Here is a 13,994-nt window from a genome sequence, read left to right on the forward strand (position 1 = left end):
CTGTGCTGAGTAACAAGTGTGAGAATGTAGTAAGAAAATAGTGATGTGTTTAGTTCATGAAATTCGTGGAGTAACATTTATACTACACTACTACTATTTAGCAATAGAGCTAATAAATTAATACAGACTCAAGATAAGTTAAACGTAATGAACGCAAATTACATATTTTGGATTAAAAAACGACTATTAAATCTACAGTAATCGATGAACCAACGACAAAAAAATATTTTTTTTTTACTTAAAATGTACACATGACGGCAAAATTTACACATGGGCACATGACGCTACTGATTCATCATGACTTTCATAAATCAATGCTTCGAAGCGTGTAATAATAATCCAAAGTGGATCATTTTAAAGGTAGAGGATTCATAAATGCACGGAAGTGTGCGAAACAAAGTGTACACTTCCAAAAATGTACAAAAACATATATTTTACCTGCTGAGGGTGCCATCGAGCTGCGCCGTTGAGGGCTAGTTGTCCCGACAACAGTTTGGACTGTTGGTTACGTCATTTTGAATGGAACCCAGTACAAGCCTGCTATTGGTCGGTTTACAAGCACCCGCCTGTGGGTCCGCGCAGCTGATTGGCTGTTGAGCACATCACTCTCATGTGCTGTTCGTGCGGGTGCAGGTTGAATCCGCGGCGACAAAGTAACTCCTGCAATCGCTGATAGTAAATGAAGAGAAGTTGAACTTTAATCGCGTCAGTCCGCATAGACCATAGTGTTTTATTTTTTTATGTATCCGTAACCTTTCACTATTGGGATTGCAAGTCATTCCAAAGTTTTAAAACTGTTACCTCAAAGGATGTCTTTTTATTTCCAGAATGGATTTGATTCGCGTCCCCTGCATTGTTCTGCTGTGGACAGTAATGTGGAGTACCTAAAGCCTTAGAGGAATCCGACGCACTTTGTTTTTTATTTATTTCTTTAGACGCACCTTCAGTTGCAAACAATTTGAACTCTTGCGTGGGTATTTTGTGTGCTGTTCCCCCCACCAAAATGGATATTACAGTGTCTGAACTCATGTCTAACTTCGTGGATTCGCCGCTTGTGGTTTGGGTAAGTCACAAAGGCATGATGGCACCTGCTGTGTGGACGGAGTTTGTATTTGCGTTGTGTAGTTTGTTTAGCAGCGGCCAGTGACGGTGCAAACCTGAGCAATACTAATGTGGGCTGGATACTTTCTGTTTGTATCAAACCTAGTGGAAAGAAACTAACATGCTTTTCATTTAGCAGATGTGTATGAGCGTGTTAAAATTATTCTGAAACTTTATTGCAACATTTTGTTATTGTTTTTTAATCTATTTTTATATAGTATCTATATTACATATAAATAAGTGCTAAAAGTTGTATTTATATGTGTTTGTTCATTTTATTTTCATATTTTATTCTTTATTTATTCTCTACTTATGTAAGATACGTTTTAAAATTTAATAGTTGTTCTTACTATATATGTATATATTTTGTTTTTTAATATAATGTAACACATTAATTATTATTATTATTACTATTATTATGAATCCCACTAGGTATAAGTGTTTTTAAACCTGTACACACAACAGCTTAACATTAGTACTTTTTGTGTGCATACTTCTTCATTCTACATGAAGAGTTTAATGACACTTGACAGAGTTTGGTGAAACCTGCGGAACTTCCTCTGACCCCCTTACCCTGACCCCTGTGTCCTGTTTGGCTGTGCTTTCTCTGGCCACTGTGTTTCCAACTCATACGTCACCATCTTAACCACATTACGTCCCCTTGGAATTATAAGGTTCTATCTGACATTATTATCAAAATTTAGTTATTCACATATTCTTATTCTGTGACCACTTCTTTACATTATGTGATGTTGTTTTTTAAGTTGTGTACATTTTGGAACTTTTTATTTAGAAAATAAAAAGGTTCTTTCTACACAGCCGAATGGAATGCAAAAATTTTAAAGCTCAATATCTCAAAACTGCTCAGAACGCAGATAGAACCTTATAATTCCAAGGGGACGATTAGACAATCATCAGCACTCCCATGTTGACGTGTGCTGTTCCATGATACTGTATAACATTGAAAGAAACATAAACCCACTCATAGTAATTGGAGGACAGTTGTGTTTAGTTTTTAGAGTTGAACACAGACTGTTTGACAAACAATATTTACTTAGTATTTATTAAAAACGATCTTACAAGTATCTCTTTGTAAATGTGTTTTAAATCTTTTCAACTCTGCAGTTCAGTTCTGAAACAGAAAGCATGCTTGTGCAGCTGAGCGTGCATCCTGTCATGATATTACTACCTACTTTATTTGATTGATTTTTTTTTTTACAGGTCAAGACTTTTGGACCCCTTGGGTCTGGTTCAGAAGACAAGCTCTCCATGTTCATGGATTTAGTGGATGGTGTCTTCCTCCATAAGATAATGACACACATGTGAGTGACAGATGCAGAACTGTGTGTGTGTGTGTGTGTGTGCTGTAGTCTAGCAGCTGTTACGAGCCTATCTTTTTTTTAAATTCTAAACCACATCATATCCTTTCCTGCCTGCCATCCAACTGTGCAGACACTCAATCCGAATCTTCATGCTCCATCAATTTTGTTCCTCTTCCATAATTAGTGTGTTAATAAAGGGTCTACGGCTGATTTGGGGCTGTACTTTGCCAAGAGTTTTTAAGGTCATGTGTAGCATCAGTTTGCAAGCACGCGGTATAAATTTCAGCCGCGTCTGACTGAATTTTAGGCCACAGAAGTTTCGGTTAGCTCAAGCTGTAACCTCAGCTAACAGGTGACTAGGCAGCAGCACTCTCTTCTTTTGAGAGTATTTGCATTATACAAAGCAGCTCATTACACATATTTTGTGCATCTAGATTGAGCTTTATAAAACTAGTGTTTTCGACTTCTTGAAGCCAATGCATCAGCTTTGTCCTTTAACCTACTTTTACTCAAGAAGCTTTGCCGCCCTCTCTGCCTTAATCAGGGGCTTAAACACTAGACCTCCTCAGACAAAGGAAATATTTTCTCTGTAAATGGGGGTGGGTGGGTGGAGGGGGGCATGTCTAATGGGAGGATGACACATGTACTGCATTAGCTGTCCTCAGACACCCTTGTCGCCGACCTCAATAGATTATTGTACCCTGGTGTGTGTTGTGTCACTTAGCGCATGGACAGCATCAGTTTTATTCCTCTAGTTGCCTTAAAGTCAACATGAAACGGCATTTGCAACCCGTTCTTCTTTCCTACAATTCAGTCAGTCAGCATGAAATCAAAGCTTGCAATTTTAATGCAGTATTGAAGTGTTTTTTTTTTTTTTTTTAATGCATGCACATTTTTTTATGTCCCCTCATAACAATGTCTTTTGATGATATGTCCATTGATGCAATGACAGGGCAATAATCCCTTCTAGCAATTTTTCTCATTTTGAGAATGTTTCACTCGCACATGCATCATAATAGAGAAGAAAAGATAATCACAATTTGTTAAAGATGATAAAAAAAGTTTTAAAGCATCTTTAAAGTTGTGTTCACTACAGCCGTACGCATTCAGACGAACAGATTAAGTTAAAAAAAAAATATTAAAAAAGTGAAATCTTGCCTTGGCAGCTAACTGAAATAAAATGTTTATTAATAAAATAACTAATAAGTATTAAAATTCAAACAAACAAATAAAAACTTAAATTAAAATGAAAACTGAAAATCTAAAATAAAATCTATTATTCTATTTAAATTAACACTAGTAAAAACTAGCCCAATTCTATATAAGCTCTTCCTAAGAAACAATAGTAAGATAAGTATAAGGAAATAATACAAAGAAACATAATTTTGATCAGGGTCAAGTGAACACAAAACCAGACATATTATACCTAGTTGATTATAGTTTTGCAATCTAAAAAAAAGCTTAAAAGATAATAAAAGAATAATGTTACAAGAAAAATAAATCTTATATTATCTTATTATTGTTAGTATGAAGACTCACATACTCAGGTGTCCAGTGTATTTCCACTGAACCATTACAAATGAGTGGAGATGTGGAATGTTGAGGGCAATGTACACACTGCTCCTTTCTCCTCACCCACATTCATTTTTAATGTGCCCACACCCGTATGCCTGTAGCAAACCGATAGCCTTGACAGTGTATTCATTCACCAGGTATGCGGTAACACCATCGCTGTTATGCTAACGACTCCCATCTGGCAGATGTCCTCTGCATGCACCCTATCGGTCTTCCCTTGACTTTTACTAAACAATCATTGTTTTTCCAACCATGCTGTCAGTTGCAATATCCATGCTCGTAAAATGCCACAAAAAGTGAAACTCAATGCAGTGTTCTTGGCTTCAGGCATTCAGGCTCAAAAACAGTTGAGCCAGACAGCAGAGGAAAAAAAGAAAACTGACCCTGATCTTTTAAGGTTCTTTCACTCGCAAGCGGTAATTTGTGGGCCAAGCTGGCAGAATTTGCATGCCATTCTCACAAAACAAATGTAAATGAGGGTCGCACAAACAGAGTCTATGTAGGACCTCAGAACTATCTGTGCCAAGACCAGGACCCACTTACTGGCTTCAACCTTTACATCCAGTGATCCAGTCCAGTCATACGAAAGCCTAAAATTACTTGTTATATAAGAATAACTTGGTATTTTTTTGTTGATGCAAAGTTTATTCAGAACAAGGATTTGTTTGTAATCCAAGAAAAAAAAAAAAAAACCTATATGCAAAGTAAAGTAATGCAAAGATCAGGTCACTGTGCATTCCATTTAAAATTATTGATGTGCAAAACTGTCAAGTTTTCGCCATTAATGACAGATCATTCAGAATGCTTTGTTGTTTTGGAAACATTCCTACTGAATATGAATTCAAATAAAAGTGCAAAGGTTAGAATAAAAGGGCAAAAGATTAAGTTTTGTATTGTTTATCTGCGAAAATAGTGAGAGAGATATGTTGCATTTGGAAAGAGACATGAGAGATTCCAAATGCAGCCAAGTGGAGTAATTCATGATATATTGATAAAGAATAGAATAAAATATGAACCAATATATTTATTACTTGAAAATGAAAATAAAAATACAGCTCAGTTTATAAAAGTGATGGATAATAATTAGGCCTATTTGTAACACAGTCTCAGGGTGGGTTGTTTGAACGACTAGTCGAATGAACTGTCGAATCATGTATAATTGGGTTCACCAAACCGTTAAAAAGTAAACTAGTCGACCTCACTTATTTAACTAGGTTGTTGAATGATTGTCAAACATCCTGGCCAGCCATTATAAAAGTGCTTATGTGAGATTTTCAAATGTACTCTTGTTGCTCTTGGTCCACAGAGACCCAAGCCCAATGAATCAGCGAGTCAACAAACAAGTCAACAATGATGTCAACCTGAGAATACAGAACCTCAACACGGTCATCCGACACATCAAAAGCTACTACCAGGTGAGACCTCTTCCTCCATGTCCTGTTGCATTGGGAAAAGTACTTCCTGATCACTACTTTTTTTTTTTTTTTTTTTAAAGACAGCATTGTGTACATGTGTGATTGTATTAAATGCCAGACAGCAGCTGGTCTCTGCAGACAGAAGGTGATGATTCCGGTGTCATGGGGATTAAACCTGTCTGCAGATATGACTGACATTATGGGTAGCTGGGCGCTTTATTTTTATGTGCATAGAAGAGATTCTGTTTCGTCAAGCCTGTTTAAACTTCTGATCCTAATTATTATGTGAATGCAGCCAGTAAGGGATGTGTAAACCTATGTATATTCTAAATCAGCTAGTTGGTGGGTCACTGGGTATAATTTAGCTGGTTCAGTGTCATGTCCGCCAGCCACCAATCAGAGATGTTTTCTATTGATATCTGAACTAAAAACATTTAAGAGCAAAGAAAAATCTACTAGCTGACCTCCCTTACTGATCAGTTGGTTGTTGGACTAGTTGAGCCTCCTCACTCATCCTTCATACATATATACATTTATAATAAAAAAAAAAAGTGTCAATAGATATGAGATATATATCAGCCATTATTAGATATTTACATTTTTAAATTGTTTACGCCATCCAAAGCTAAACTTAAAAACAAATAATGGCAATTTAGTAACATTTTAAATGTTCTGTTAATCAATCGTCATAATGAATATCCAGTTTCATACTGCATGTACATATGTATGTTCACTAATGGCATTAAAATTGTTTATTTTAGTAGTGTATTAGTTTAATAATGTTTTATTTTGACTTTATTTAGATAAAATAGTGAACAATTTTAATATTGGACATTTTCTGACCATAACATGAAAATAATTATTGGATTATTAGTATTAACAAGATATTAGATTTCAAAATCATTGTATATATCACACCGATGTGTTTTGTGAACACATTTTTAGAAAGTATTTTATATGGATGTTCATTGGGATAATATAGGAGTGAGAATGGTTTGCAAGAAGGTGAAGGTGGTCTATAAGAGGTTGAAAATTTTTACGAGAGACTGTAGTCGTAATCATAGTAATTATTTCGAAGAAAACAGGGAGACATGAAAGGACAAGGTCTTTCTCAACACCATATTAGAGAAAATGTAGCATTGACTCATAATTTCTGGTCTCACAGAAAACAGTTCTAACTCACAATTACTGCTGGAAGGGGTTTTTTATGTTTTTGGTTTTGGGAGTTGAAATCTTTTGATTGGTTTGGTTCTGGGCAGCGTCCCACCATCTGAGTAAGCGTTTGCCACATCTGACCCCCTTTTCTCTTGGCAGAGTGTCTCAGAAGCATTCCTGCTCAGAATGCTCATTGCTTTGCATCCATACCAAGAAAAGAAGACTGATTGTGTGTCAGTTGCTGGGAATTGACTGGGTTTTCTACTTACGCTTGTTCACAAAATAAAATGTAGATAAATCATTTGTTCACTTATTTTATTTCTGTAGATTGTTTTTTTTCCAAACACATATAACCAAATATTCTCTAGTGGGGTGTAAAAGTTTAGCTATGGGTCCTAATCAAGTGTGATTCGTGTTTGTCATTTATTGTTAGGATACATGGACAATCTTTTATTAATCTTTTATCACTTTATCATGTTAAATATGGTTAGAACACTGTAAATAATGGGGGAATATGGGGAAGGGGGCTATCTGTGATGGTTATAGTCCTGTATTTTTGCCCTGCCCTACTTTTGCCATCCAACAGGTCCTTTCTTTGTCCAGTTTTAAATGAACAGCCGAGATATTAAAATAACCTCTTACTGATTAGTGTTATTATGTATTATGCAAGATTTTGGCAGAGTGTCAGAATGTAGTAATCATCTACAGTGCACACTCCTCCAGTGATGGAAGGTCCCCTTAACCACATATTTGGCTTGGGTGGAGCACAACTTAGTGTTTTTTTTTATAGGTCACCCAATGGGTTCAGTAATAAGTAACTGAGAAGTTTGTGCTTATACAGAAGTGCCCTCACCTTGGCATAAAAAAATTATTTTAACCCAGGACTTTAACTAGAAAAGTGGCTCTCAGTCAGATATCTTGAGTCTGCCTGGTAAAACTCAGCTTATTCATTAATATTCTTTGCACTGACTGAATACACACTTTGGGTTGTTTGTGGTGTTTGAAACTGGCCAACAGTCTAAATTTTCCTCATGTAGCTTTTCCAAGACACACACAAAGTATTCAGTGTCAGCCTAAGAGAAACTGTCCTATGTGACCCCGGAAATGGACTTCAGAAAGGCAACATTTGAGCATCTGATGTGGGTCAGCACTCTGCTGAACCGAACCAGATGTGCTGTTTTATCCCGTGTTAATCGCTCCTCCTGAGACCCACATATGGGGGTCTAGATGGGGGAAGGGTCACTGTAATGTGAGAACTGAAACCCACAGGACCCCCTGAAATGCAGTCCTAAAGACATCAGGCTGATAGCCAAAGAAAATGCTTTTGTCATGCATTAGCTCTCTCGCTTCAAATTAGGCATGTTTGCTTTCTTCTAATGATTTAGGGTTTGGGTCATTAACTCGTTGTTATGTATCTTCTCACTTACGTCCTTCTAAGCTATAGTGATCCTTCATAGACAAACTGGGCCCCAAGTACATGACACACTGATAAGGAATGAGGTGTCAGCAGTGAATCAGGTGACTGTTAGCTGAAGTTTACCATCTGCAAATCTATAATTTATTCATTTATTACCCAGAAATATTACATGGTTACTACTACTGCAATAAATTTGGCATCAGTTGAGGTTGAGACTTGCTGCACTTCTAGCAGTATGTGCACAAGTAATATGCATGTATCTTTTATCAATAAATTTGCATGTAGACGCAACATAGCATCACTCATGCGTCTGCTATGAAAATTGCTATGAAAAAGTTGCCTTATTTGACACATCGTTGAAGTACCATATTTGGCTGATACAGCATAATGTGTGTAATTTTTGATGCACCAAGTGGAGTTGAAAAGTAATGGTTAGCCTACTTCCAAAAACATTTCCCAAATACTTCTGCTGCACCAGTTTACATTGTTGGGATTGACTTCTGCTACATTTTTTTTTAAAATGTGACATGTGACACTATTGTTAAAATCATTTTCAAAAACCATCAGTGAGATAGATACCAACACTAGATGCTAACACCAACCACACAACTGAATACCAACAATCAATGCCAAATATCTATACTGTTGCATAATCAGAATCAATATTGGTGACAATATACCATTCATGAATATAACTAATCAATTTGTTGTCTTCCTCATTCCATCAATTCGGATTGATTTGAAGAAGCATTCTATTCGCGATCAACACTGAAATCTGAGATGAACTGACGTTGTCTCTTTTTGCAAAGTGTTTTCTCTCTCAGCTATAAACTACATTGTGTCAACAGTGGTCTCAACAGAAATGGCCCAGAAGGCCAGTGAGATAAGCGGGCGGCTGTAGACCGGTCTCTTATGCTCATGTAAACAATGACATACATTTCTAAAAGTCGAACAATGTCATACATTTCTAAAAAAGATCTATAAACTGGAAAATGGTTGTTGACATGAAGGGTAAAATAACACACATTGTCTGAGCATGTTCGTGTGGCAGCAGCACAGGAAGTGAGTGTGATAAAGAAAGATGCATATGATTTTAGTGATTAATTAGTGGTGTTTACTAAGGCACGTCTTGCTATTACTGCTGCTTGTGCTATTTCATCACCCATAAGCCTGAGTATTAAACTTTGGTGCATTTTTGCTCCACCCTGTTTATGCTAGAAACATGAATGATAGCTGAAATCATTAGGATTATTAAGGAGAGGTGTGCTTACTTTGCTTAGCCTTAAGACTTACATTTTTTGCCTGATGAACAATAAGATTTGCAACCAAATCTCTTAGACTTCCATTAAATGAAAACTGAGCCATGTCAGAACCAGAAACCAGTTGCATTGGAGAATAGAGAGTGGAAAGTTTCCCAAGCAATATGAATACCAGCAAGTATATTTCATATTAAAAAATCTTCTGGACTGTTAATGTAGTCACATGAAGTACAAAGCATTTGTTGTCAGTGAAAATGCAGGTGCACTTCCAAATCATCCCAACCAGGAGCTGGCACCAGTACTATTTTTGTGGAAAAGGGGTGTCAGAACATCTTGACCCTGGCAACCACCCAACACACCCAGGCATTGTGGAGCCACATTTTGCACAAGTTGCCATCACTCATATTTACCTGAGATGCAGTATTTTAAACCAGATTTGTCAAGATTGTGGGAATGATTAAAGATGATCTTAATTGGTTGTCTTTGGACATGTGATCACTTTCTGGCACATGGACTACTGTAGCCTGGGTAGATCAAAAACAACATCCTCTTAAGTCTGGATCCCACAGATCAGTGATAGGCACTGGAAGGTTTCTAATGACTTGTGATCTAAACTCTGTAAATATTTGCACACGAGGCGAATGTCTGTCTCATGTTTGGTTATGAAAGAGATTCCAGTGCCAAATACCAATATGATACATTCTCCCAGCTTAGCCTAGATTTAGGTTTAAGCCTAAACCCTAACACTGGGTGATTTAATCTACACTGACCAGATTTGCCCTAGTTTTATAAAGGAATTGAGAAAGTATAATAATCCGTTCAGACTGTAGGTTGGGGTTCACAGTCCCAGTATCACACTTTCAGCTTTCCCCTATTAGATTAGCACTAAAATGACTCTGTGTTTGCTAACCAGAAAGCGTCCCACCACAGAGATCAGGGCAACAGACAGTGGGAACAATGGACCTCTGGGGGAGGGGAGGGGTAGTATGTTGGTTCCTCCCAGCCTATTGTCTGGAGAGCAAGTTGTTGTGAACATGAACTCCTGTAAGCCGACTCTTCTCAGAGCTGGAACATGAGATATGTGGCCTTGCCGGGCCCCTGATCTGCCCAGGGCCCATGCCTAATGAACTGCAGTGGACCGCAAAAATGCAAAATATCATGTTAGAACATCCAGTCAAAGCTGTTTTGTTTTAGAATTTTGATTTAATTGGTTCATTTGAAAATGTTTCACACAGCTCTGGCTAAAAGTTTGTCTTAGACAATGACTTGCCAACTGTTTTTGTTTCTGAATATAGGTTTGAGGGCTGTCCCCTTCACCCGCTCTTTTCAGCCAGACTAACAGTCTTAGCATTCTCCGCTGGTCTGTGAGCGGTTGCGTACCTCAGTTCCACATGCAACATTGTAAAAGCAAAACCCCCTCTTCACTATTGCTGCAAGTACAATCTTCACGGTTTGATTCAGTTCACTGCCATAGCTTCTTAAAGGATGTGGTTAAGACTCATTCGTAGAATTTGTGAATAACCCTCATGCTAGCCCTGTAAACTGGCGTTCCTCACACACTTGGAGGGTTTTTACAGATTTCACTGTGGCTCTGAAAGAAGGGAGGTGTCTCTTTGAGTTAGCCTGCTAGCTATTTGTTCTACTGTTTGCTTGCGTACAGTGGAGATGACATGGCTGTTCCCAGAGGTGTACAGTTTCCCTTTTGCCATATATGCATGAGCAGCCCTAGAGGCATCTTTGACTTACACCGTTTAATTTCTGCATGATATGCTTCACTTCAGTATTTGTCTCAGACACACATGAACATACACTCTCTCTTGTTCATTACCTTTTTGAGGCATGTGTGTTAGTCACTGAACACAGGAAACCCCCTCCAGAGACCGACTGTTGTGGGAAACCCAAAAACAAAGCCTCCTGGACTGCTTTAAAGCTGGCTTCTTTTCTTTTTCCCTTTCTTTTATTCTCATACCCTCCCCATCCCATTCTCTGCCTCTCTTTCTCATCTCTGCCAGCACCAAACAGTTACAAGATACCAAGTACAAAAAAAGTGACAGTCACTTGTTCAGTTACTTGCCCAAAAATCTCTAAAAAAGCAAAAAATAAACTCTGCAACACCATAAACCGAAACTAGGCCTGGGACGGTATTGAATTTTTCTGTACCGCGGTTGAAAAGCAATAAATTCCCGCGGTATTGCGGTAAACCGAACACGCAATCCCCCCCCCCCACTCCCCACCCCCCACCCCCCACCCCCACCACCGTGATCGATTGACTTTCACTTTCGCGCAGACACGGGAGGCAAACGAATATAAGGAACAGGTTTATTTCACTTTTTTTTTTTTTTTTTACATTTAGAACATGAACATTTAGAACAGAAATGGAATGATGTCTGAAATAAAAATTCTGCAAAACGAAATAATAGGCGAGGTTACCCTAGCCTTCATATTTTTTGGGGGCGATATCAGATCTGATCACAATTCACAACAGAGATCTGAAGATAGAGCATCATAAAGACAAACAAACACATTTTTATTTATCGTATTGATCAGTAAAAGATATTAATTTGCATGTTTATTTTCCATATTTTTACCTTCAGATTAGGCTACAGTAGTCGTCATCAAACAATCACTTAAACTATAACGACTTTTGCGCACACAGAGGCTAAGCAATTGAGCATAAGGAACACGTTTATTTAACTTTTATTATTTCACATTTAGAATAAGAACATTTAGAACAGAAATTATGTCTGAAAAAAAAGTGCTGGCAAAACGAAAGGCGCTATGGTTTACATCCCAGCCTTCATATTTTTTTGCTAGAAAAACTAGCATTTTCACTTTGTCAGGTTTAAGGGAGGCCCTGAAAGACGTAACGACGTTACCTGCAGCACTGAACACACGTTCTGAGGGAATGCTTGTAGCGCAAATGGTCATATATTTTCGGGCTACTTTGGAAAGCAGAGGGAATCGGACACTATTGTCCCGCCACCAGACAAGAGGGTCTGCGTGGGAATCCAGGGCTTCCTCCTGCAAATACCTTCTGATCTCTGTCTACACGAATTCTCTTGGGGGTCGGAGTAGATGTTTTTTCTTTTTTTTCCCCAAGTAAGTCAGCCAGATTCGGTTTTTTTATTACTTATATAATATATGATTTATATTTTATATTACATATTTGTACATGTTTAGCTATATTAATATTTATATAGATATTACGTGTGCGCTTTTTTGTCTCAGTGGTTAATGAAGGCTATTTAACGAAGGCATATAGAGTAATATAAATATGTAGACATATAGGCTAAATTAATATAAATATTTAAAAATCTATAATATATATAAATATTATTTATATTATATATTTTTTACATATTTATATTTATTTAGCCTATATCTCGTGTGCGCTTTGGTCTCAGTGTGGTTCAAGGCTATAATTTAACGAATGCTATTTAATTTAACAAAGTGTCGCTGCTCACAATATTGTGGTTGTTTTTTACTTATAAATAAGATAAATATAAATAATATTTATAAGTAAAAAAAAAAAAACAATGACGGTATTGTGAGCAGCGACACTTTGTTAAATTAAATAGCATTCGTTAAATTATAGACTTGAACCACACTGAGACCAAAGCGCACACGAGATATAGGCTAAATAAATATAAATATGTAAAAATATATAATATAAATAATATTTATATATATTATAGATTTTTAAATATTTATATTAATTTAGCTTATATGTCTACATATTTATATGTTATACTTATAAATGCCATGTTTCGATGGAATAGTAGCTTAAATGCGCAATTGTCGGCTGCGCAACCACGTGAGAGAATTGTGTTAAGCAGAATAAGCACGTGCAATTAAAAACTGAGGTCCTGCTTTTTTGGCTTTCTCATGAGTCATCCGCCTGTATTTTATGCTTTAGTAAAATGAAATGAAATTCAATATATAGGCTACAAGACATTACACAGGTACTCTAGGCCTAATAGTCAATACAAATGGAATGCTATTAGCCTATTAAAGGTGCATAGATACATTTTTTAATCTAGATTAATCTCACTGTAATCTTGGAATTAATCTAGATTAAAATGGCTCATTTGACTTCTGCCAAAGGCATTCAGATGTGCAGGCCAAGGTAATGTTTTTTTTTTTTGTGCGGTGATGACGGTTACAGGTTTAGACCCGCGGTAGGCATCACGTGACCGCGGTATTGCGGTAATGCGGTAACCGTCCCAGGCCTATTTGGCACAGCATGTTTTCACTTGTTTAGTAAGATCATACTTCACTCACTTTGTAAAAATATGGAGACTGGGTTTAGGAAAGGCTGTAATATAAAATCCGAATGAGGTAACTCATGCAAATAGTCATGATTATGCCTTTAAGTCTTTCTGGGAATTTCATACTTGGAAGTTGTTATTATTATATGATGAGTTAAAGAAAAAAGGTATTTTTTTTCTTTTTCACTTGCATTTTTAGTGCTAGTGCTACAAAATGAAGAGCAAAGGAAGCATATGACACTGTGTTCTGACCAGGTATGATGCAACAAGATTCTGGCAGCAAGCAGTTTGTTTGTCCACATTTAGTCTCAGCCTCAGACGTCACGCCCATGGACCGTTGGCTGAACATCTGATGCATATGGGACACAAAAGTGGAAACACTTCAGGACTGTCGAAGTCGTCACCTTATTGGTTGAATTCTACAGGATTTCCGCAAGACGTGTGTGTCGGGTTCTTTAACATTCGCCTGGAAACAAAGATAC

At 37.2% G+C, this 13,994-nt stretch overlaps 1 protein-coding gene across 1 annotated transcript in view; it reads left to right on the forward strand.

Moving 5' to 3' along the window:
• Positions 1–600: 600 nt before the first annotated feature.
• The window catches only part of ccdc88c (coiled-coil domain containing 88C), a 54,143-nt gene continuing 40,749 nt past the window's right edge, over positions 601–13,994 (forward strand). Inside the window, exons 1-3 of the mRNA XM_042742694.1 lie at positions 601–1,063; positions 2,323–2,423; positions 5,305–5,413. Of these exons, the coding sequence (XP_042598628.1) occupies positions 1,004–1,063; positions 2,323–2,423; positions 5,305–5,413 (270 nt within the window). The 5' untranslated portion in view covers positions 601–1,003. The remainder of the gene's footprint in view (positions 1,064–2,322; positions 2,424–5,304; positions 5,414–13,994) is intronic.

Source organism: Cyprinus carpio, chromosome B17, assembly GCF_018340385.1.
Source record: "Cyprinus carpio isolate SPL01 chromosome B17, ASM1834038v1, whole genome shotgun sequence".
NCBI classification, from domain to species: Eukaryota; Metazoa; Chordata; class Actinopteri; order Cypriniformes; family Cyprinidae; genus Cyprinus; species Cyprinus carpio.